General features: G+C 36.3%; 1 protein-coding gene across 2 annotated transcripts in view; it reads right to left on the bottom strand.

Moving 5' to 3' along the window:
- Positions 1-26,147, bottom strand: part of ZNF654 (zinc finger protein 654) — a 93,477-nt gene that overhangs the window by 51,041 nt on the left and 16,289 nt on the right. For both annotated transcript variants that reach the window (XM_039255594.1, XM_039255592.1), the window contains exon 2: positions 11,863-12,008. In XM_039255594.1, the coding sequence (XP_039111525.1) occupies positions 11,863-12,008 (146 nt within the window). The remainder of the gene's footprint in view (positions 1-11,862; positions 12,009-26,147) is intronic.

Here is a 26,147-nt window from a genome sequence, read left to right as displayed (position 1 = left end):
AGTCTAACACTCAAAACCACACTTGATCACAACTGTCTTTCTTGTGATAAGAACATTCAAGCTCTACACTCTTAGTAACTTTCAAATATACAATATTATTAATTATAGTCACCATGCTGTGCATTACATTCTAATGACCTATTTATTTTACAGCTGAAGTTTGTACCTTTTGATCGTCTTCATCAACTTGGCCCAACCCCCAATGCCCACCTATGACAACCACCAACTTGTTCTCTGTATCTATGAGTTAGGATTTGTTTTGTTCTAAATTCCACATAAAAGTGAGATAATATATTTGTCTTTCTCTAACTTCTTTCACTTAAATAATACCTTCAAGGTCCATCCATGTTGTCACAAATAACATGACACCTTCTTTTTTTGTGGTACATTTATGTATGTATATGCATATATTTCGCATTTTCTTTACCCATTCATCCATTAATGGGCACTGAGGTTATTTCTGGCCTTGGCAGAGAATATACTACAATGAACATAGGGGTATCAATCTTTCCAAGTTAGTGGTTTTGTTTTCTTTGGATAAATACCCAGAAGAATTACTGAATCATAAAGCAGTTCTAGTTTTAATTCTTTACGGGTGCTCCACACTGTGGTGCATTGTGGCTGTAACAATTTAATTCCCAGCAACAGGGCATAAGGGTTTTCTCACAACCTTGCCAACACTTATGTCTTGTATTTTTGATAAGAACCACTCTGACAGGTGTGAGGTGATAACTCACTGTCATTTGATTTCGATTTCCCTGATGATTAGTGATGTTGAGCACCTTTCCAAGTACCTGTTAGCCAACTGTATGCTTCTTTGGGAAACTATTCAAATCCTCCGCCCATTTTTTAATTAGACAGTTTGGTTTTTTCCTGTTGAGTTACAGGAGTTCTTTATATATCTGGGATACTAACCCCCGCATCAGCTACATGATTTGCAAATATTTTCTCCTATCTGGTAGGCTGCTTTTCATTTTGTTGATGGTTTCTTCTGCTGCGCAGAAGCTTTTTAGTTTGATGTAGTGCCCCTGGTTTATTGTGCTTTTGTTGCTTTTGCTTTTGATGTCAAAGACTGATGCCAAGGAGCTTATCACCTACGTTTTCTTCTAGTACTTTTATGGTTTCAGGTCTTAACGTGCAACTCTTTCATCCATTTTGAGCTGATTTTTGTGTATAGTGTAAGACAATGGTCCAGTTCCATTCTTTTGTATGTGGCTGTCCAGTTTTCCCAGCACCATTTACTGAAGAGACTGTCCATTCTCCAGTATATACTTGGCTCCTTTGATGTAAATAAACTTACCATACATGCATGGATGTATTTCTGGGCTCTCTATTCTCTCTTTTATTAATCTATGTGTCTGGGTTTTTTTTTTTTTAAATGCTTTATTTATTTCTAGGAGAGAGAGAGAGACAGCATGAGCAGAGGAGGGTCAGAGAGAGAGGGAGTCACAGACTGAAACAGGCTCCAGGCTCTGAGCCGGCAGTCAGCACAGAGCCCGACACGGGGCTTGAACCCACGAACCGCGAGATCATGACCTAAGCGAAAGTCGGACACCCAACTGACTAAGCCACCCAGGCGCCCCGCGCCCCCTCTATGTGTCTGTTTTTATGCCAATGCCATTCTGTTTTGATTACTACAGCTTTGTAATATAGTTTGAAATCAGGTCCCATGATGCCTCCAGCTTTGTTCTTCATTCTCAAGATTGCCTTAGCTATTTGGAATCTTTCATGGTTCCACTGAAATCTTATGAATTATTTGTTCTACTTCTGTGAAAAATACCACTGGGGGATTTTTGATAGAGATTGCACTGAATCTGCAGATTGCTTTGTGTGGTATAGATATTTTAACATTAATTCTTCTAAACCAACGAGCATTGAATATCTTTCCATTTATTTGTGCCTTCTTCAATTTCTTTCAATAATGTCATATAACTTTCGGTGTACAGGTCTTTCACCTCCTTGGTGAAATTTATTTCTAGGTATTTTATTCTTTTTGATATAGTTGTAATTAGGACTGTTTTCCTAATTTCTCTGACATTCATTATTAGCATACAGAAATGCAACTTTTTTTTACATTGATTTTGTATTCTACAACTTTACTGACTTTTTTTTAACTAGTTCTAATAGCTTCTTAGAGGAATCTTTACAGTGTCCTATACATAATATCAAGTCATCGCCAGTAGACAGTTTTACTTCTTTTCTGATCGGAAGATTTTATTTATTTGTTTCTTTGTTTATTTATTTTTACATGATTGCCCTAGCTAGGACTTCCACTACTATGTGAATAAAAGTCACAAGAATGGGCATCCTTGTCTTGTTCCTGATCTCACAGGGAAAGATATCAGCTTTTCACCACTGAGTATGAGTTAACTATGGGCTTGTCATATGTGGCCTTTATGCTGTTGATATATGTTCCCTCTATATCTACTTTGTTGAGAGGTTTTTTTAATCACAAATGGATTTAATCACCAATTTTCTTAAATGTATTTCTCCATCTACTGAGAGAATCATATGATTTTTATCTTTAATGAAGGGTATCACATTGATTGATTTGTGAATGCTGAACCATCATTGCATCCCTAGAAAAACATCCTACTTGATCACACTGTATGATCCTTTTAATATGCTGTTGTATTTAGTTTGCTAATATTTTGCTGCGTATTTTTGCATCTATGCTCCTCAGAGATGGTGACCTTTAGTTTTTCTTTTGTTCTTCTTGTAACTGATTTTTATTTTCATGCCATTGTGATCAGAAAAGATGCTTAATATGATTTCAATCTTCTTCAATTTATTAAGATTTTTTTGTGGCATAATAAATAATCTATCCTGTGCACTTGACAAGAATGTGCTTTTGGACAGAATATTCTATACATGTCTGTTTTGTCCATCAGGTTTAATGTGTTGCTTAAGGCCAGCGTTTCCTTATTTTTTGTCTGTATGCTCTAAGCATTGATGGAAATGGGGTATTAAAGTTCCCTACTATTACTATTTTGCTGTCTATTCCTCTCTTTAGCTCTCTTAATATTTGCTTTATGTAATTTAGGTGCATCTAAGGGAATAATTTTTAAGATTCTGTATAAGGAGCAATGAGCAAAATTTTGTAACCTATTTAACAATTTCAGAAACATTTTTTTTTTCTTTTTCTTGTTTTATTCCACAATAAAAGCTGACAGTATGACATTCTGGTCCAATTCTATGAACCAAAGCTATTAGGAGGAAGGAAGGAGAAGTTAAAAGGTTTAGATCTATAGTTTTTCATGAATCTGGCTTAGCACAAAATTAAGACATTAAAATTTGGAAAAAGTCAAACATGTATTTACACCATTCATAATGACTATACACATTTTCTAAAGAATAATTAATCTTCCTAATAACAGTGGAAATAGTAACAGCTTTTAGTCTACTGCTTTTTTCTCTAGATTTTGTATATCTACACTGATGAAGAGAATGATCAAGCTTTCCTTCATTTGTAATAAAAAAGCAATAAAACACTATTTTACAAAACTACAAATGTACACACTTCTAGATTCTGTTTCACCTCTCCCAACACAACTATATCAGTTAATAATCTCTATCTCTTTACCAATAAAATGTCTATTTAATGCCAGTAAAATGAAGTCTCAACTGCTTCACCTCAAAATTAACAAATGGAGCAATAAAGACCAAAATTATAAGAAAAAAGATGCTAGTCACTACGAGCACCCAATCAAATGTTGAGTTTCTAAACATGGCCAGTATAAACAAATGCATGCAGGTCTGTCGAATGTTCACAACAAATCCTGAAAATAAAATATTCTAAGGTAATGGTAAAGAAAAACGAAGTAATATTGAGGGAATTCGGTATGGGAATTATATTAAGACCACCAATTGCCTTGAAAATGAAATCATTTCTTTTTTTCTTTATAATTAACTTTTTTTAAGCAGGCTCCATGCCCAATGTGGCACTTGAACTCACAACCCTGAGATCAAAAGTCACATATTCTAACCACTGGGCCAGTCAGGAGCCCCGGAAATCATTTCTTTAGAGAGAGGAAACAAAGAAATAGCAGGTTAGCCAGCCTAGATTTCTCTATAAAATATTCTGAGATTACTTGCCACAAGTGATTAAGATTTTGAAAAAGTAATGGTCAAAATAACTAAAAAGCCAAGAAGCAATGAAAAGTGCTACATGTTTCAGAGAAAGGATACATGGATCAGGAGCCTTTAATACAAACACCTTTTGTGGGACCTGGCCCTGCCAAAAAGCAGCCCGTTATAATTATCCTTTCTCCCTTTAATTTCTAGGCTATTTCCTAAGTTAGTTGGAGCCTAGACCTAAGTTATAAATACAACCAAATAAAACTTGGCTGAATAGAGACCAAAGTTAGGCACAAATTCTCTGATTGAAAGATAGTCCAGTATAGCAACATAAACAGAAAGGGTTACTCATCTATCATTACATGTGTGGCCTAAAACATGACTGTCTAGCCACTCTAAATAAGACGCTGATTATACCCACTTAATTCCATCAAAGAGAAGGCCTTTTGGTCTTCTCTTCCAGGCAACTTGGCATATTAGGGTATACATTTTTAGTGTTTGCCACTGCATATAATAAATGCTACTAGCTGAATTAGTTCCCTCTCCAGTGAACCATATGGATCTTTGTGGACCTAACGGCTGCCAGGCAAATACATACTGTCCACCACTGAACTCTGCATGGAATGCTGAAGTCTATGAACATTTACTTGCCATTGGGCTAAAAGGAAGCTGGGAAGGCAGCATTAAAGTCTGCTTTTATTTTATATGAAACTGGTAAACTGTTCTCTGCCTAAAGATCCACTTCGTTTCAGTGTGTTTGGCTTTGCTCTACCTATAAAACAGGAATCAGTATTTTACCAACCTAAAGCAATAAAACAATAGGAAAAAAAAAAACCTAATTGGATTTGCAAAAGTCATCTCAACTTCTCAGGCCTGTTTTCTTACCTATAAAAGAGATTTAATCACAGGTCCTTTTCAGTGCAAATACATACATATACCATAGCAAAATCATTTCTTTAGAAAATACAATCCCGGCAAAATCGTAATTAGTCAATTTAAGACAATTCTCTATAGGACTCTATTCATTTCCACAAAATTAAAAAAAAAAAAAACCTGAAGTATGAAAAAAAACAGAATATACTTTCCTTCCTGTAAAGAACACCTTCCCCAAACTATAGTTTAGAGTCTCCCAGTCTATAGAAGGCACATCTTCACATATGTATGACTTACAAGGTGGAACAGATTTTTATGAGAGTAGACATATAGACCAGACAGTACCGCCACAGAATATAGTAACTTATATGCTTAACATATATTTCATATATGTGTATGTGTGTGTAAACGTGCACAGACTCACACAAAATCTTGTAGGTATTACTTAATTCTTCAGCTCATTTATAACTTTTTAGTGTGTCAAGTGAATAAAACATTTTAAATACATGATATATATCATAAATAAGAATTCAACAAACAGATATGAATTATAATGAAATCCATTAAATATCCTGATATCTTGTCCAGTCACCTTGAACATTCTATTTGCCATCCCTGGGAGGCTCTTCTGCTCCTTTGTCTAATTTATTACTATCATTTGTGCAGAGTTCAGCTCAAGTGTTAGTTCACCCAGCAAATTTTCCCTGACTTCTCAGACCAAGTCAAGTCCCTGTTATACTCTCTCACTGTAACCTGTAATTCTTTAATAATTACTGTGTAATAATATTGTGACTGCTTATTTAATATTCTTTAGCTTTGTAAGGTCTTGGAGATCAGGGACTTATCTTATTTTCAATTTTAGCCTAGGACCAAGCACAGAGATTTACAGAATGAATAAATGAATAATTACATAATAATTATTAGAAGAATTTTCTGGTTTACACATTTATTTAAATAAAATAGAGTGGCGCCTGGGTGGCTCAGTTGGTTAAGCATCCAACTTCGGCTCAGATCATGATCTGTCACTTCATGAGTTCGAGCCCCATGTCACACTCTGTGCTGACAGCTCAAAGCCTGGAGCCTGCTTCAGATTGGTCTCCCTCTCTCTCTGCCCCTTCCTCGCTCATGCACCTATGTACATGAGCCCGCTCTCTCTCTCTCCCTGTCTCTCAAAAATAAATAAAACATTAAAAAAAACAGAATACTGTTACAGACTTGCTATTCTTTTAATAGTATCACCATGTTGCTATTTCCTCGTTTTTCTTCTGGTATTAAAAATACAATTAACTTGGGGCACCTGGGTGGCTCAGTCGGTTGGATGTCCGACTTCGGCTCAGGTCATAATCTCATGGTTCATGGGTTCGGGCCCCGCGTAGGGCTCTGTGCTGACAGCTAGCTCAGAGGCTGGAGGCTGCTTCAGATTCTGTGTCTCCCTTTCTCTCTGACCCTCCCCTGCTCATGCTGTCTTTCTCTCTCTCAGAAATAAATTAAAAAAAAAAAAAAAATACAACTAACTTTTCAGTTAAATTCAAATAATGCAAAAAGTTTTCCTCATAAGGAACATTACTCTTTGACAAACCATTAAGATAGTTTACTTTCTTTTACCTAGCACTGTCCATCTCAGATAAGATTTGCTTCTGTCTAATACACTATTTTTTTCATTAGCAGTAATAAAAAAGCTAGGAAACAATGAAACAGAAGGTAACAAGTTAAATTAAAAAAAAATAATAATGTACTTCTGAAAATCTTAAAAGCATTTCCCATTACAATACTAATGTTAACAAATAGTATTTAGGTAAAGGAAGAGGAAAATCCAAATAAGCACTGAAATAAGAAAAAAATACCTCTTGCTTACAAATAATGTATTTCTTTTATTTATTTTTTTTAATGTTTTATTTATTTCTAGGAGAGAGAGAGAGAGAGACAGCGTGAGCAGGGGAGGGTCAGAGAGAGAGGGAGACACAGACTCTGAAACAGGTTCCAGGCTCTGAGCTGGCAGTCAGCACAGAGCCCGACGCGGGGCTCGAACCCACGAACCGCGAGATCATGACCTAAGCGAAAGTCGGACGCTTAACCGACTAAGCCACCCAGGCGCCCCAATAATGTATTTCTTTTAAACTTATTTTCCTCAGAAATCAGTAGAGAATAACTCAAACTGTTTGGGTAGGGTTTTTTTTAATGTTTATTTTATTTTTGAGAAAGAGAGAGAGACAGAACATGAGCAGGGGAGGAGCAGAGAGAGAAGGAGTCACAGAATCTGGAGCAGGCTCCAAGCTCTGAGCTGGTAGCACAGAGGCAGATGTGAGGCCCAAACTCACGAACTGTGTGATCATGACCTGAGCCAAAGTCAGATGCTTAACCAACTGAGCCACCCAGGCACACCTGTTTTGGTAGTTTTTAAAATGACACTCTTTGTAGTGGACATCTGCTATGTTTGTTTACCTAGCCAGCTCTCTTTCACACGGCTTCATTCATTTGTTGCCTACCCCTCCAACATTTCTATGGTTCTGATCAGGTTGCCAATGAAGTATCCTCACTCCTCCCAGCCATGGGGTGAGCTATCATCAGAATGAGCCAAAAATCTTACTATACTGTCCTAAACACAGCAATTAGTCCAAGCAGTGGGCACATCACCTTGGCTGAACTCAAGCTCCCAAAAATATTTTGAGAATTACAAATAGGGGGAGGGAGTTTCTTCTCTCTTGCTTAATTAATAAACTATGCTTAATCCCAGAACTGTCAGCAGCCTCTAGTGAATGAAAACCAAAGAGGGAAGACATAAAGGGGGTAAATAATTCTAGATAATATTTTACCCTCTGGATTCAGAAAATCGTGAGACTAGGTCTAGTCCTTACTTTTCCATGGTTAAGTCATCTAATAAATCCCTTCATGCCCTTCTTTTTTTGCTTAAACTGGCTCAAGTTTGTCAACTATAATCAAAAAGTCCTAATACATCTCCCATATGTATTTGGGCATCATAAAATACGTATAAAAACAATACATATTTTTTAAAAGTTTGTTTATTTTGAGAGGGAGAGAGCAAGCACATGAGCAGGGAAGGGGCAGAGACAGAGAGGAGAGAGAATCCCAAGGAGGCTGCACACTGTCAGCAGAGAGACTAACATGGGGCTCAATATCACAAACTATGAGATCATGACCTGGCCCAAAAATCAAGAGTCTTGACACTTAACTGAGCCACCCAGGCACCCCTGTATTTTTTAATAATATAATTTTCTCGACACTGCATTGCTCTTACAAATCTATATAAGGTTGCCTACATAAATCTAACTCTCCTTCCTCCTACAAATTTTTTCAGCTTTATTGGGGTGTAACTGATGAACAGAAATTGTATGTATTAAGTTACACAACTTGATGTTTTGATATACATATAACAGTGAATTATCACTGTAATCAAGCTGGTTAACATATCAATCACCTCACACAATTCCCACCTCCAAATTTAAATATATACCAATAAACTTTTAGAGAAACACAATGTACATGCATTCTTTTAAACTTTATATACATATATAAAGCAAAAAAAACCCATATAGTTAATATGTATAAAATTAGTATACTTTCAAGATTTAAAAATGCTAAATGTACAGAAAGGGTTCAGTCCTCCCAGTGGTCTGATGCCCCAGAATTAACAACTGTGAAAACTTTTAACAGCTATTGATTATAAGCTTTGTCAGTATTTCTTAATTACCAGTTTTAAATATTTCTTCTTGACTTCCTGCTGCAGGAGAATTTAACTCCTTACACAACCAATTCCACATTCCTACAGTTATTATTATTGTTTCCTCTATTTTTGACCTTTGTAACTTAACATTTATTTATGGTTTCATGTACTACTGACACTCTGTTTTGTAAAATAAGAATTAAAGGAAGGGTATTTTTCAGTGCCCTTATTCTTCACTTCAACTCACAATTTCCATCAAATATTCTTATACTGAAAGGTTAATAATTTCCTTCTGTTTTGCAACTACAATTACTTTTGTACTTTATCTAAAAGTTTAGGGGTGCCTGGGTGGCTCAGTCGGTTAAGTGTCTGACTTCAGCTCAGGTCACGATCTCACTGCTCGTGGGTTCGAGCCCCATATCAGGCTCTGTGCTGACAACTCAGAGCCTGCAACCTGCTTCAAATTCTGTATCCCTCTCTCTCTGCCCCTCTCCCACTCACACTCTATCTCTCAAAAAACAAAAAAAGTTTAAAATTTGTTTTTTAAGTTTAAAGTCAGTAAACTAAAGTTACATTAAGGAAACTATGTAAGTAATACTCAGTACATGATCTAAGTAGTTCGCTATGATTCTGTATTCTTCCCTATTCAGATTATTTTTAATTTTCCTGGAGTGTCTAATTCCCTTTGTACGTCCTTTGCCTTTTATCACTACCTTTTATCACTACCTTCTAAATTCTTAAGCTTATTCTCAAATCTTCATTTTTACTGAAGGTCTTACATCTATAAGACCTACTACTCACCAGTGATCCTACTTCCCTCTCTCTCAAGTAAAAGCCATTATTTTCTAGATCCATTGTCATTTTTCTGGAGCACATCCCCTAATAATGTCTTAAGAAAGCATATGTCAACAAGTCAATCTTCTACATCCTTACAAGCCTGGAAATGTTCTTTCTCACTCTCACACTTCACTGACAGTTTGGATGAATATAACATTCCCCACTGAAAATAATTTCTTCTCAAATCTTTCAAGACACCGATTCATTATATTCTAACTAACACTGTTAGTTAATGAAGACAAATAACCAATTTGATGTTTCTTCCTTTGCATGTGACCTAGTTTTTCCTCTCTACAAGGTGTTCAAATCTGTTTTTTTCATTGTTGGTATTCTGAAATCACAAAATGATGTATTTGGTGGAGAATCTTTTATATAAACTGAACACTTTTTGAGTTCTTTCAGTCTGGAAGTTCATGACTTTCAGTTTTGGGAAATTCTTCTAGTTTGTCTTTAAACTTTCCCTCCAATGTATCTTCTAGAAGTTCTTTTCCTGGAACTTCCAACTAGTTACAATAATAAACCTCCTACATAAAGTTCCATATCATTTTTTTTCCCTGACACATTCCTTCTCTTCGATTCTACTTTATATTCTGTATTATTTCTTCCAATATTACTTTCCAAATTTCCTACAGAACTTTACATTTTAACCATCATATTTTCTTAATTTCCAAAAACTCATTTTTGTTATCTCATCATTCTATTTGCACAGCATGAGAAGTTGATGACTTAACGTTACATCTATCATCTCAAGTCTCTCCGAAAATACACATTATAGATTTTATATTTCTCTTAATATTTTCATTTTTAACATTAACATTATTTCTTCCAAAATTTTTTCAGTTTTTCATTGTTATGTTTTTTCATGTTAAAGGCATTCCTCAACTGTCTGATGACTCCTGAATACTCATTAATTTTTAAGAATGAGGCTATAAGCAGATTAATTGGGAGCTCTATAAGCATGTCTCGACTTTGATGACTGATGAGTTTTTCTTTAGGGTAATTAAGTGACTAGCTAGCTGTCTCAAAGAGGAAACTTGAGCTGCCAGAATACAAAGGTCATTGCTCCAAAGTCATTTAATTTCTTTAAAGGAAAGAAAAACAGCAGCAACTCTTTCCCCACCCCAACTTGGCCCTACGGGCCTGGTGACTGGCCTGCATGGAAAATCTTCAATTAACTCTTTTATCTATGTTCTCCCAAAGTATCTCATTCCCAACTCTCTATTTCATTCCTTGAATATTCAAATTCTGCACCTCTCTAGGATTCTGGGAGTAGGTGGACAGGCCAAATTAGACCTCCTACATTATAAAGCAGAGTCTAATTCTGTTTTAACTGCTACCCACAGTTTTTAAAAATGTTTTACAAATAATCAAGTATACACATAGGTAAAAATATATAAAACAGCAAGAATTCCACTAAATGATACTTATACTACAAGACATTCTGATATTTTCTATTTAAATTATGTTGATAAATGATTTCACAACACATTGTGATGTGTGATCTGAGGCGCATGTACACATGCGCAAAACAAAAAGTACGTTGTGACTTGCTCTGTCATGTTTCAATGACCATTCACTCTTCTGTTTTCTCTCCCCAAGAAAAAAATTTTTTTAAATGTTTTATTTTTATTTCTAGGAGAGAGAGAGAGAGAGAGAGACAGCGTGAGCAGGGGAGGGTCAGAGAGAGAGGGAGTAACAGACTGAAACAGGCTCCAGGCTCTGAGCTGGCAGTCAGCGCAGAGCCCGACCGCGGGGCTCGAACCCATAAACCGCGAGATCATGACCTAAGCGAAAGTCGGATGCTTAACCGACTAAGCCACCCAGGCGCCCCCCCAAGAGAATTTTTGAAATCTTTCATTCACTGATGGCTCTTCTCTACTTTCTTTTCACTGTATTTCTCTCTTTTACATCTTTACTATAATTTTAGTAGGATCTAGAAGGACAAAAAGAATAAACACAAGTGCTCAATTTGTAATCTTTAACTTGAATTCCTCTACATGTATTTTTAAAAACCAGGTGCTTCCAAACCTCTGTCTGGCCTAATTTAAGGTCCCTCTGCTAAGTATGATGCCCGCAATTGCTATATTCTGAGAATTACCATTAGAATTAGGGAATTAAAAAGGAAACTGATGGTAGTGACCATAAGAATCTATGAAACAATTCCAAATAACTCTAAAACTAAAAGTAAAATTGTGGCTGAATGTAGAAAATTAAACCTAAATATTTAAGTGAAGAAATGGAATTTTTTTTTTTTTGTTATAGTCTAAGATTCTAGAAATTTCTTTTTGAGGGAAGACTTTAGGAAAGGCTCCTTCCACAGAGAAAATAACCAAAAACCAATTCCCAAATATGTCAAGAAAAAAATGTTTTCATAAGATGCAAAGAGTACTTACAAAGCAAGGCTACTCAAAACATACTGTACGTGCTCACATTCATCTGGGAATGATGCGCTGGCTGATGTAAAACAGCAAAGTGCAGTCTGAAGAACCTGAAGCTGTGGCAAGGGGACCTGCCATCTTCCAGCATAATCTTCAACCACCTGGTAGGGGGGCAACCAAAAAGTCATTATAAAAAATTTTCTCAACATCTCGAGTTTACAAATGTTGATACTACTACTAGATAAATTAAAGCATTAGTTCCGCATGAATACAAATGACTTAGGAACAAAAACATTACTATATTTTCATAGTGTATATCTGAAAATGAAATTAGCTATTATCTTTGAAAACGCGGAAAATACAGAATATGAATTATACTGTCCAACTGCCACATCTTTAACAAACTGTAACAAATATAACAAAGACCTTTGCCTCCCATATCTAACCTTTGTCAAAACATCAATTATCAAATATTAAAATAGCTACACAGTACAATATAGTAATAAAAATGAGAAATGAGCAAATTATTATTATTACTATTTATTAAAGACTAAACTGAAGGGCATGTTGGTGGCTCTGTCAGTTAAGTGTCCAACTCTTGATTCTGAATCAGAGTTGTGGGATCAAGCCATGTGTCAGGCTCCATGCTGAGTACTGAGCCTGTTTAAGATTCTCTCTCTCTGCCTCTGCCCCTCTGCCCTGCTAATGTTCTCTCTCTAAAATAAAAAAAATAATTAATTAAAATTAAGTTAAAAAAATAAAGACTACACTCTAAGCATTCTGGCACAATGAGTATTAAAAATATAGTGGCATGATGCTCTGATTATGAAAGTTTAAGCCATACAATATGATGGAGAAAAAGGTCCAGAATATAAGTACTCTTGGCTCTGTCACCTTACTAGCTTTGTGGATTTGGACAGGTCATTTCCTTCTCTATGCATTAGTTTCCTCACCATAAAACAGAGACAATAATGCTTATGTTGCATATGATAATAATTTATGAGAAAGCATTTTAGAACTATCAATTGCTATAAAATGTTAATTATGGTATCTCATATGCAAGACTGCCATACTAAAGCAATGTATTATATTTTTAAAATTCATCATATAAAAAGGGTTGATAAACTATGTATGGCCTGTAGGCCATATCTGACCTGCCACCTGTTTTTGTATAACTCAAAGCTAAGAATGGGATGTTACATTTTTAAATGGTTGAAAAAATATTTTGTGATTTCTAAAAATCCTATGAAATTCAAATTTCAATGTCCATAGAGCTTTACTGGAACATAACCAGGTTCATCCATTTACATACTATCTATGGCTGCTTTTCTGCGATAACAACCAGTTATGTAGGTCTGACAGAAATCATATGGCTCTCGCCTAAAATATTTAATTTCTGCCCCACTACAGAGAAAGTTTGCCAACTCCTGGTTTAAAAGCTGGAAAAGCTAGAACAGAGCACAAAAGCCAAGAACACTCAGAGCTCAAGAACTTTTCACACTCATCACTTCCTGTTGGGAGACAATTTTCCATGGGTGTTTTGTATTTCTAGTTTCGTTTTGTTTTTTTTAAAGGCTCAACTGGGGCGCGCGCCTGTGTGGCTCAGTCAGTTAAGCATCCAACTTCAGCTCAGGTCATGATCTCACGGTCCATGAGTTTGAGCCCCGCGTCAGGCTCTGTGCTGGCAGCTCAGAGCCTGGAGTCTGCTTCTGATTCTGTGTTTCCCTCTCTCTGCCCTTTCCCCGTTCATACTCTGTCTCTCTGTCTCTCTCAAAAACTAAATAAACATTAAAAAAATTTTTTTTTAATTATAAAAGGCTCAATTGTCTTCATCTTTTCAAAGATATCCATAGGCAACAGGCTTGAAAAATAGAGATGATGTCTCCTTCCAGAGCCTGTTTACTATTTAACACAATCATGATGTTCTCTCCCTCTGGAGCAAAAGCCAGGCAGACACATTTATAGACCATTATAAAAGATTGGGGTTCCCTAAGCCTGGGTTTCCTCAACCATGAAGAAAACCCACTGTGAGTGCAGGATCCACCTTTGCTACTTACCTTTATGAGACTTGAGGGGCAAAGGGAACTACCCTGAGCATGAAGCTCATGTGGTCTGCTGTGCTATGAATAATAAAGTTTGTTATCTCTGACCCACGAGTTTCATGTTTTCTGCCAGCATCTGTGAAACTGTGACATGCTAAACCTAGATAAAATTTTAGACCCTTCATGGTCCACTGACAATTCCAAATTGCTATACCAGAAAGTTAGCTGGTCAGTAAAAACTACTACTAACTATGATGACACCAAATAGGACACTTTTCTAAACTACCATGGGCCAAAAAAAAAGGTGGATAGATTGTAGCTCCTGCCTCTAAATTTTCTCTTCACTAGCATATTTGGCCAGCTTTATTAACTTTTTATGACCACCATTAACACCATTCTGGGATTTTTTTTTTAATTTTTTTAAATATTTATTTATTTTTGGGAGACAGAGCATGAGCAGGGGAGGGGCAGAGAGAGAGGGAGACACAGAATTGGAAGCAGGCTCCAGGCTCTGAGCTGTCTGCACAGAGCCTGATGGAGGGCTCAAACTCACAAGCCATGAGATCATGACCTGAGTTGAAGTCGGACACTCAACTGACTGAACCACCCAGGTACCTCGACCACCAAAACACCATTCTCATGCCACATAAAATATAGGTACCTGAGTGTCTCACATTTTCTTGTCCTCCATCCCAAACAGTTTGCCCTAATCCATATCTACTTATAACCTTATTCATTTCCTATTTATGGAGTAAGTTTATCTACTTAGAAGAAAAGATTTCTATGTTCTCAGCTTCTATTCTTATTAATAGCTTCCCTCATTTACCAAGATTCAGCTACCTAATATACTGCCTGATTGAGCTAAGCTAAAACCTAACACCATAAAAAAGACCCAATGTAACACATCAAACCTACTAGACATGTTGCCATAATACCTTTAAAGAGATATAAACAAAACAACTGAAATTTAAATATCTTCTTACACTGTTTAATATCATGTCAGATGTTGCTGATACACTATAACAGTAACATAACACTTTAAGACTTACTATAACACTATTTCTCTTTTAAATATTTTCCTTAAAATATGTGAAACTATACATTACATTGCCCCTCTATTTGAAATTTTTCTCCTGTGCTATGATAAGCACTCAGCTAAAGAGAGGGGAGATGCCATGACATCATAATCCGACTGTGTTCAATCGGGTCAAAATGCAGCAAGCAACACATCTTCCATTTTTCTTTTTCTTTTGCATTCTAGTAAGTAACAGTCTTAACATAACGGCCAGAATACTGTTGCAGTTGCTCAAAGAAAGGAAAAATATTTACCTGAATCCTTAAAATCAACTATTGCTACAGTTCTAAATTCTTCAAGAAAATGGTCTAAGGAACAGGATTAAGATCAATAGTCCATTAGGGATTGGTAAAAAAAAACGCACACACAAAATAAAAACCTTTTGTTGTTTCATTTTGAAGAACATAACAAACTTACTGCAATGCAATGTACTATAATTTATAGAAACTGTATGAACACTGCTGAAAGAAGTTAGAGCAAAGGCCAAAAGCATGCCGTGATACAAGGGGAGTTGAAGAAAAGGGAAGGGCTACTGCCACAGATGCTAACAGTGCAATGATCCTACAGCACTTTGTCAGCACTCCCATTTATGGGAGCAAATACCCTGATCTAAAAGGGATATAGCATATATTATAATTAATTAATAATATAATAATAATTAATTAACCAAGGCAAATTATTGTGAGAATGAGCACAGATTAATTCTCTGGCAAAACTGTCAAAACACAGACTTATTTTAAACCTATTAAGTTAAAATTATATTAATTATTTAAGAACATTTAAGATACATCATCCAAATTGCTACAGACTGAAATGTGTTCCCCTAAAATTCATATGGAGTCTATGCAATGAATAAATTGGCTAATTTTATAAATACCTAAACATTATAATAGACATTAAGTTAGTCTTTTCTCCAACCCCCTCAATATGATTATGTTGTTCATATTATAAACACCTACTCTATATATAAATATCTCCTAGCTCACTCTGCCGAGACTGCATCAGAGAGGTAGCACGCTAGGAACAACATATACACTTAAAGCACAAATCCTGGTTTCTAAACACTACTCTCCAATAAAAGAAACCTGAACTCCTCGAGGCCTCCTCCAGCACGCCTGCAGCAGGGAAAACACAAGATGAGACTAGAACATTTTGTGGTGCCAGAAAGTAATGAAATGCTGAAAACATGATGGGATATAAGAACACAGGAGCCAACCTGAAGGAGGTTGGCTAAAGCTGGAACAATTTAAGCAACAAAATAAATGATAGTATTGACTTTAATCCATGAAACAAGATAAATATCCAGGAGTCCACAATTATACAAATAATCAAATAAATAAATATTAGAGATGGAACAGATTTTACTTCCTCACCGTAAAATCCCAATGACTGAACACAGAAGAAAAGAGAGATCTAGAGAATCAGCATTAGGCAAATACACAGTAATGAATGCTACAGACAAGATCCATGGATCGATGCTAAAAATTGAATAAAAGTTTAGGGAGATGCAGGATTTGCAGTCTCAAATTCTCTCCCCCAAGACTTTACCAACTAAAATAGACAGTAACTTAAGAGTACAGAAATCCCACAGACACATACATAACCAAATCATCAAAGTAAATATCACCAGGAAGTAATACAACATACCATTATCATAAATCTCTTAATACAGCACATCAAGAAAGACACGATGGTATTTTTGTAGTATTTTGGCAAAAATCCCTAACCTCATTCCAGTCATGAAGAATCACCAGACAAACCCAAACTGAGGGATGCTTTACAAAAAAAAAAAAAAAAAAAACTAATCAGTACTCTTCAAACGTGTTAAGGTCACGAAGACAAGGGAAGGCTGAAGAACTGTTATTCACTGGAAGAGACGAAGGTAAATAACAACTAAATACAATGTGAGATCCAGAAATAACATCCTGGAACAGAAAAAACATTAATGGAAATATTGGCAAATTTCTAATAAGGTCTGTAATTTAGTGATTATTACACTAGTGTTGCTTTCCCGTTGATAATTGTACCAAGTTTTCAATAAGTACAAAATTAGTCGCATTTTTAAAAGTTTAAAAAGGTTTTTTTGTTCTCACCTTTTCCTTCAAATTTCAATGTTTTCATTTATTTCTGGGAGCTATTTTGTAACATATGCACAATTCTACATTGACTTTCCCTACTTTGTTACCTAGCTACACATTAAGATTTACCCTTGCCTCTGGGTATTTTTTTAGGGTCAGATGGAAAAATATATCACGTAGATTAGCAGCAGTGTGGAAAGAGCATAGGTTTTAGAATTAGACAGAACTGGCTTTGTCATTTAGTAGTTATGTAAACTTAGCAAAGTTACTATACTTCTCTAAGTTTCCTATAAAATGAATTTAGCATCACCTAAAGCACAGAATGATTGGAGAAGAGAATATATTAAAATCTAGGATAATTCCTGGCACATACCAGTCCACTTTAAGAAAATGGCAAAGGTATACTTTTTGACTGTTTCATTGTATCAGCATGAGCTGGTTAATTATTTGCTTCCCAATATGATTAATTACAACAAATTTTATGCACTTTTAGCAAGCAGATAGGCCACTTCCAAATAAAATCTATTCAAAAGCTACTGCTGAGTTTCAACTATTTAGCTCAATACTCCTTGACAAATGAAGCATATCCTAGATACAGCAATACAAATAAAATGCTTCATCATGCCTGAACAGATATGTGAGGATTCCCTTTTTTTTGTTTTAACAGTTTTCCATTGACAATAAAGAAGATAAAGAAAAGCTCTATTCAAAACAAGAGTCACTGTCATTTGCCTTTTTATCTCAGGATAGTCATGTAAAGAAAATCTAAAATTAAAGTCATATTTTAAAAACCTACCAAAATGGTTTAGAAATATATCCTAATAAGCTAAAAGTTGTTTGGAATCTACAAGGAACATAATTTTCAGTAATAGACAACCTGAGACCCAGTTCTTTTGGGGGTTCAATTAAGCATGTTGTTTGTTCAGCTCACCACTCCTTAAACAGATATTTCTGCAACATTAAGATCTATAATAGGTTCTGTGAATGTAGTAAGACTCAACCTTTTACAAAATGGAAAATGGAGTAAGCATCTTTAAATCTTAATATTCCATACAATCTTACTATTAAAAGGAACCTTCATGATTATCTAGTCAAAGCTACAAATCATGGTAGTAATATCCATTACAATGATCACTCCCAGAAGGCTCTCTTCTCCTTCTTGAGTTTTCTGCATCCATATGATGTGAGACAAGCCAGGGTTCTCCATGTAGTTGCTCAAGTATCTACTTAAAGACCCAACTTCCCTCTTAAGTTAACCCAACGAAGATAAGAAATAGGCTCATTTTAAATGTTTGAGACACATTTTGATCCCTGTCAATTTTCCATTGATTACAAACTCACTAGGGAGAATATTAAATGCTTCCCCTATAAACATTAAAATTGGCACATAAACAAGGGAACCTCAAAATATATGCCCAAGGAAATGTATCTGAACATCAAATCAGAATGTAGGGTGAACAAACCTCTGTGTGTGCCAGCAGGTAGTGGTATACGTAGATGTGTGTGCCCATGACAATGACTTAACTAGCTTGGGCAAGGAGAATTCTGAATCTGATTCCAATTTAGCATGGCCTAACCAGAAATGGTATTGCAGGTATGGCTGAGACACTGATTTTAAAATGTTTATTTATTTATTTTGAGAGAGTGCACAAAGGTGAATGGAAGAAGGACACTGAGGAGAGAGGGAATCCCAAGTAGGCCCTATGCTCTCTAGGAGCCCAACACCGGGCTCAATATCACAACCCTGGGATCATGACATGAGCCAAAACCAAGAGTCATATGCTCAAAAGACTGAGCCATCCCTTTGTTATTTTTTTTAATGTCCTTTAATCATGTTATAGGGGTTTTAGACATTAATAAAATCTATGTTCTTTTCTTATGGAAAAATTTTTGTTTTTTCTATCTGGTTTCTCAACACCACCTACAAGCCAGAGGATTAAACTGAGAAGTTGGTTGAATTCCATATGTGTCTTAAAACACTAGTGTGTGAATGTCTAGCCTTTACGTTGTTAGTCCTATAGAGTATTATTATTCGGACATAAAAAAGAATGAAATGTCATTGCCATTTGCAATGACATGGATGTAGCTAGAAAGTATAATGCTATGCAAAATAAGTCAGAGAAAACACATACTATATGATTCTGCTCATATGTAGAATTTAAGAAACAAAACTGAGCAAAGGGAAAGACAGAGAGAGAAATCAAGAAAGACTCTTTTTTAAATCTTTTTTTAATGTTTTTTATTAATTTTTGAGAGACAGAGAGAGACAGTACAAGTAAGGGAGGGTCAGAGAGAGAGGGAGACACAGAATCAAAGATAGGCTCCAGGCTCTGAGCTAGCTGTCAGCACAGAACCCGATGCAGGGCTCGAACCTATGAACTGCAAGATCATGACCTGAGCCAAAGTCAGACGATTAACTGATGACTGAACCACTCAGGCGCCCCGAAAGACTCTTAATTATATAGGAAAAACTGATGGTTCCCAAAGAGGGGAGTGTTGGAGAGATGTGTTAAATAGGGGATGGGGATTAAGGCATGCACTTACTGTGATAGTATGGGATTGTAAATCACCTATATTGTACAACTGAAACTAATGTAACACTGTATGTTAAAAAAAATAAAATTTCTAAATATGATACAAACTAGAAAATAAATATAAATAGTCCTAGATCAGCTGACCTCTGTCCCTCTCCCTCTTAATTTTGTTCTCAAAGAGAAGCTCTTAGATTCATGTGACTTGTCCAAAGTCTTCTAAAGTCACTGTCAGAATATGGTCTCCACTAGCTTTTGGAATTGATGGAGTACATAAATCTAATCAAGGCTGCAGACTGAAGATTTTATCTGAGGAGCGCCTGGGTGGCTCAGTCGATTGAGCATCCGGCTTCAGCTGAGGTCATAATCTCAAGGTTCATGGGTTCAAGCCCCACGTCGGGCTCTGTGCTGAGAGCTCAGAGCGTGGAGCCTATCCTCAGATTCTGTGTCTCCCTCTCTCTCTGACCCTCTCCTACTCACGTTGTCTCTCTCTCAAAAACAAATAAAAGCATCCAAAAAATAAAAATAAATAAGATTTTATCTGAGTTCAACAAAGATAGCCAGTAGATTGTATCAAGTGAACAGATGAAGAGTCAGATTTCCTACTATATAGAGCATAAATCACTTTCTTAGGCTGAGGCAGAAGAAAAATTCAATGGAATTATTACAAATTCAAAGGCCAAAAGAAAAATTTAAAAGGCCTATGCATCAAATACTAACTTTAGGTACCACATTTTCTCAGTCTCAAGAACTAAATATGTTTAAAAGTGATACACTTTAACAGGGCATCTGGGTAGCTCAGTCAGTTAAGCCTCTGACTTTTGATTTTGGCTCAGGTCATGATTTCATGGTTCATGAGATCAAGCCCTAAAACAGGTTTTGTGCTAGCAGCACAGAGTCTGCTTGGGATTCTCTTTCTGACCCTCCCGTGCTCACATGCTCTCTCTCTCTCAAAATAAATAAACACTTAAAAATGATAACTTACAATTAAAATAACAGTGGAAGGATTAAAAAGTAAATAAAAGGAGGTCATATTGATAAAAATGGAAGTGAGGTACTACCTTAATAATAAGTTCACTATCAGAATCAAGACTAGATATCTATACACCAATAATGAAGCAACAGAAAGAGAAATCAAGGAATTGATCCCATTTACAATTGCACCTAAAACCATAAAATGCCTAGGAATAAATCTAACCAAAGAGGTGAAAAATCTATACACAGGAAACCATAGAAACCTTATGACAGAAACTGAAGAAGACACACACACAAAAAAGGAAAAATATTCTATGCTCATGGATTGGAAGAACACTATTGTTAAAATGTCAATACTACCCAAAGCAATCTACATATTCAATGCAATCCCTATCAAAATAATACCAGCATTCTTCACAGAGCAAGAACAAACAATCCTAAAATGTGTATGGAACCAGAAAAGACCCGAATAGCCAAAGCAATCTTGAAAAAGAAAACCAAAGCTGGAGGCAATACAATCCCAGACTTCAAGCTGTATTACAAAGATGTAATCATCAAGACAGTATGGTACTGGCACAAAAACATAATAGAGAACCCAGAAATGGACCCACAAACGATTGGCCAACTACTCTTGACAAAGAAGGAAAGAATATCCAATGGAATAAAGACAGTCTCTTCAGCAAGTAGTGCTGGGAAAACTGTACAGCGACATGCAGAAAAATGAACCTGGACCACTTTCTTACACCATACACAAAAATAAACTCAAAATTCATGAAAGACTTAAATGTAAGACAGGAAGCCATCAAAATCCTATAGCAGAAAGCTGGCAAAAACCTCTTTGACCTTGGCCACAGCAACTTCTTACTCAACACGTCTCCAGGGGCAAGGGAAACAAAAGCAAAAGTGAACTATTGGGACCTCTTCAAGATAAAAAGCTTCTGCACAGTGAAGGAAACAATCAGCAAAACTAAAAGGCAACTGACAGAATGGGAGAAGATATTTGCAAATGACATATCAGATAAAGGGTTAGTATCCAAAACCTATAAAGAACTTATCAAACTCAACACCCAAAAACCAAATAATCCAATGAAGAAATAGGCAAAAGACATGAATAAACACTTCTCCAAAGAAGACATACAGATAGCTAACAGACACATGAAAAAATGCTCAACATCACTTATCATCAAGGAAATACAAATTAAAGCCACAATGACATATCACCTCACACCAGTCAGAATGGCTAAAATTAACAACTCAGGCAAGAAAAGATGTTGGCGATGATGCCGAGAAAAAGGATCTCTTTTGCACTGCTGGTAGGAATGCAAACTAGTATAGCCACCCTAGGAAACAGTATGGAGGCTCCTCAAAAAGTTAAAAACAGAACTACCCTATGACCCAGCAATTGTACTACTGGGTATTTATTTATCTAAGGGATACGAGTGTGCTGTTTCGTAGGGGCACATGCACCCCAATGATTATAGCAGCACTATCTTCAATAGCCAAAGTATGGAAAGAGTCCAAATGTCCATCTATGGATGAATGAATAAAGAAGGTGTGGTATATATTTACAATAGAGTATTACTTGGCAATCAAAAAGAATGAAATCTTGCCATTTGCAACTATGTGGATGGAACTAAAGGGTATTATGCTAAGCAAAATTAGTCAGAAAAAGACAAATATCATATGACCTCCTTCATATGTGGAGTCTAAGATACAAACCAGATGAATATAAGGGTAGGGAAGCAAAAATAATATAAAAACAGGGAGGGGGACAAAACATAAGAGACTTAAACTTAAATTCAGAGAACACACAGAGTTCTCAATGTACAGAGTACATTTCTGCTGCTTTGAGAGCTGGAGGGATTGTGGGTGGGGGTCTGGGCTATACGGGTTAGGGGATATTAAGGAAAACAATTTGTTGGAATCAGCACTGGGTGTTATACATGAATCACTGGAATCTACTCCTGAAATCATTATTACACTATATGCTAACTAAGTTGGATGTAAATTTAAAAATAAATAAATAACAACAACAAAGAATCAAGACTAGAGAGATAAGAAAAAAGAAATACATATTTACCAGAACTATGTGCTCTTAAAGGTGGAATTAAGGGAAAAAGGATATTTTAGTTGTTCCTCTTTAGAAAGAAAGGGTGACTAGTTCCAAAGGTATGCAACAGAGGGATAGAAGGTGACTCTGGATGGAAATCTCACAGTGAACCAGACTATATGGTAAGATGTTCTTTTACAAAAAAGTCCATAATAAGAGCAAGTGGAAAACACAACTTGAAGATCGTTATATAAGTAACATAAAATCTGTACAGACTCAAAGATTAAAAGGTGGGGGAGGGGCACCTGGAAGGCTCAGTCGGTTGAGCGTCCGACTTTGGCTCAGGTCATGATCTCACGATTTGTGGGTTCAAGCCCAATGTCAGGCTCTGTACTGACAGCTCAAAGCCTGGAGTCTGCTTCAGATTCTGTGTCACCCTCTCTGTGTCTCCTCCACTCATGCTCTCTCTCTCTCTCTCAAAAATAAACATTACATTTTTTTTAGAAAAAGCTGGGAGATTACTTTACAATACCTGAAGCATTTAATGGGAATTTCAAATGACTAGTTAGTATGGAGAGTAATATATGGGACGACATGGTGCCAACAAAGGAAACTGCCGCAGGAACTCAGGGTTCGGCAGCAGGGAGTGAAGAACGAAAAGCAACACTGAAGAAAAACAAAGAAGTCAATCCTAGGTCTGAGATTGAGCTGAAAATTTTCTTAGGTCAGGGAGATGAGAATGGGCAAAATCTGTTTGATAATGAATGCTCTTTAATGAACTCAGAATTCCTTGACTTTCATCTATGACATTGTGGGAGATCTTACAAGAGGTAACTGCAGAATATTAAAACCTGGGCCCAAAGGCACAGAGAAAGGAAAAGGAAGACCAGAGAGGCTAACTTGAGAATAGGCTAAAATGTAAACCAAAACAAAACCAGCTATGTTTACCTAAAATGGTGTAACATATTATTGCTGAAAGGAATCTGACAAAAGAGAATGTTTACACTGCCAATGAAGTAGAACTAATTATACAAGGCCCAGAAAGTTAAAAAGCAGAGTAAAGAAAAGATCCACAAGAGCAAGTGGCAAAAAAGAGATCCTGTCTTCACTGGGTTCCTATGAGCACAGACATCAGAAACATCAAAAGCAGCTTCATTTCAGGTACCTGTTTATGGTTATTATCCAAATAATACAAATATGGGGCACAACAGGAATGCTTGTATGGTTTTAGCTCTAGAAGTCTAAGAATTTCAGGGAAAATAGCAACAGCCAAGGTAGCACAGGGCTAAAAATGTCTTGGCACAAGGTTGGGGATAAAGAAATCCAGAGACAAGGATAGAACTCTAGGGCTCTGGAGATTCCAGGGCTGGGGCTTTGTGCAGATGGTGCTCAGAACTTTGCACACAAGTAAGTGATACACTATTTACAAGAGACAGTACAGAAGCTGTGCACTAAACAGAACGCACACTTACTGTAGCACAGGAGTACCAGGATACACAGAAGTAATGGAAATTAGAAGTTTTTAATATGAAAATAATCTAAAGGAGGAAACATCAAGTACAACCTAGTGCCCAGGGCTGCTATCCACAAAATTTGCAAACTTTGCAAGGCAGGAAGGAGAAATGTTCAGATTAAGTTTCCCACTGCCCCCCAGAATAGGGCAAACATATAGCAGCACAATTACCACCTGATGAATTTTCCTAGTAGAACTCAGGTACAAATTTATAGACTCTGCCAAGTGGCACAACCGACTGACACCCCAGTGATGTTGAAACCAAAACCGACTTGATACCCCGTTTTCTGTGTACCCATCTTCCATGTGATATCACTAAAGCCTACTGCCAAAGGTAATGTGAGTCAACTAGACTATGTACTAAGCTAAAGGAATAACTTCTAAATTTAATGGGTGTTGGACTGGGTAGAGGAATAAATTTTTGCCCTACTGACCTTCTAGATTCTTTAAAAAGTTAATAAACAAGAGAAATTGGGAGTAAAATAATTCTCTTTTACAGGGGTAAAAAAAAGCCACTCCCAAGCAGAGGAAGACAACCGAAGCTGTAGCTCCTGAAAACTCCCCAGCTCTAACCACAGAGACCCACTGGCTCTGATTAAGCAATAATCTGGGAAGGGAAGAATTTGGGATCCTACCCTCTTTGGATGCTAGAATTTAATTTCTCTTTGTGAACTTGATAATGGGAGACAATTCATTTGATCAATTTGATACATTTCTGTTGACATTTGGTCCCCTGCCCCCAAATTAAAACATGAAATTTTAAACTTAAAAACATTCATAGGTAAGTTAACTCTCAAACACAGAAGCCTCCTCTATTAAAAAGCCTTTACTCCAAGTACTGAAGTATTATTAAAAAGAGAAAAGAAATTATGAGTTCTGTATTATCTGCTTCATTGGCTACCAAAAAATGCATTATTTTTACATGGGAATGTGCATCCTGAACATTAATTAAAATGTCCATTATGACTAATGATTAACAATTTCTGTTACTTTTTTTTAGAATGTACTATCTCTTCAAACCCAATAGTCAAATTTTACTGTTCATTTAGATCCCTTAATTGTTCCTTCTACCATTTACTGCTAACATTACCACCATATTCCTAAACATTCCAGCTAGAAACCCAATGCAAATTCATAAAATTCTTTGTTCCTGTCTCCACATTTAACCAGATGCTAAATACTTTAATTTCCATATTCCCTGAAACTGTTCTTGTCTCTCCATTTTCATTGCCACTGAACAGTCGGGCCCTCAATTACTCCTTTTCTGAAATACTCCAGTAGCTTCCTTTTGTCTAGGCTTTGATTCACTACCTCTTCAAGTTTGTTTTAAAACAGCATTTTAATATTAATAATGTACTGTTTTACCCTTAAACCTATAGATCTTCCTACAAAATTCAAATTCCTAAACCAAGATTTAGACCAATCCATTTTTTCTGAATGTATGTTCTAGTCCAATGGTTCTCAAACTTTAGTATGCATCAGAATCATCTGGAAGGCTTGTGATAAAAAACAGACTGCTGGGCCCCAGCCCAAATTTCAAGATTCCATGGGTCTTGGTGGGGCAAGAATTTGCATTGCTAATAGTGTTCACATTCCTGTTGTGGGTCTGAGGAATCACACTTTTAAGAACCAGAGCTCTACACATAATTAACTACCCCATTCATAAATATGACGTGTCATCTACTTTACACAAATTATCTGCTCTACTCATAATTTCTCCTACTCATACCACTTCCTTTTTCATGTCTACATTTTAATACTACCAATTCTTTTTCATTTTTTTTATTTTGGAAAGAGAGAGCGCACAAGCAGGGAAATGGGGAAGAGGAAGAAAAAAAGAGACTTTTTTTTTTAATGTTTATTTTTGAAAGAGAGAGAGACAGAGTGTTACTGAGCAGGGGAGGGGCAAAGAGAGAGAGGAAGCTAGTGATCTGAAGCAGGCCCCAGGCTCTAAGTCAGCACAAAGGCACCTTGGGATCACCATGATCTGAGCCAAAGTCAGACACTTAATCAACTGACCCACCCAGGAGCCCCCA

Source organism: Hyaena hyaena, unplaced genomic scaffold (assembly GCF_003009895.1).
Source record: "Hyaena hyaena isolate Hyena2069 unplaced genomic scaffold, ASM300989v1 scaffold_534, whole genome shotgun sequence".
Taxonomy (NCBI): domain Eukaryota; kingdom Metazoa; phylum Chordata; class Mammalia; order Carnivora; family Hyaenidae; genus Hyaena; species Hyaena hyaena.
This window is presented reverse-complemented; position numbering and strand designations above follow the sequence as displayed.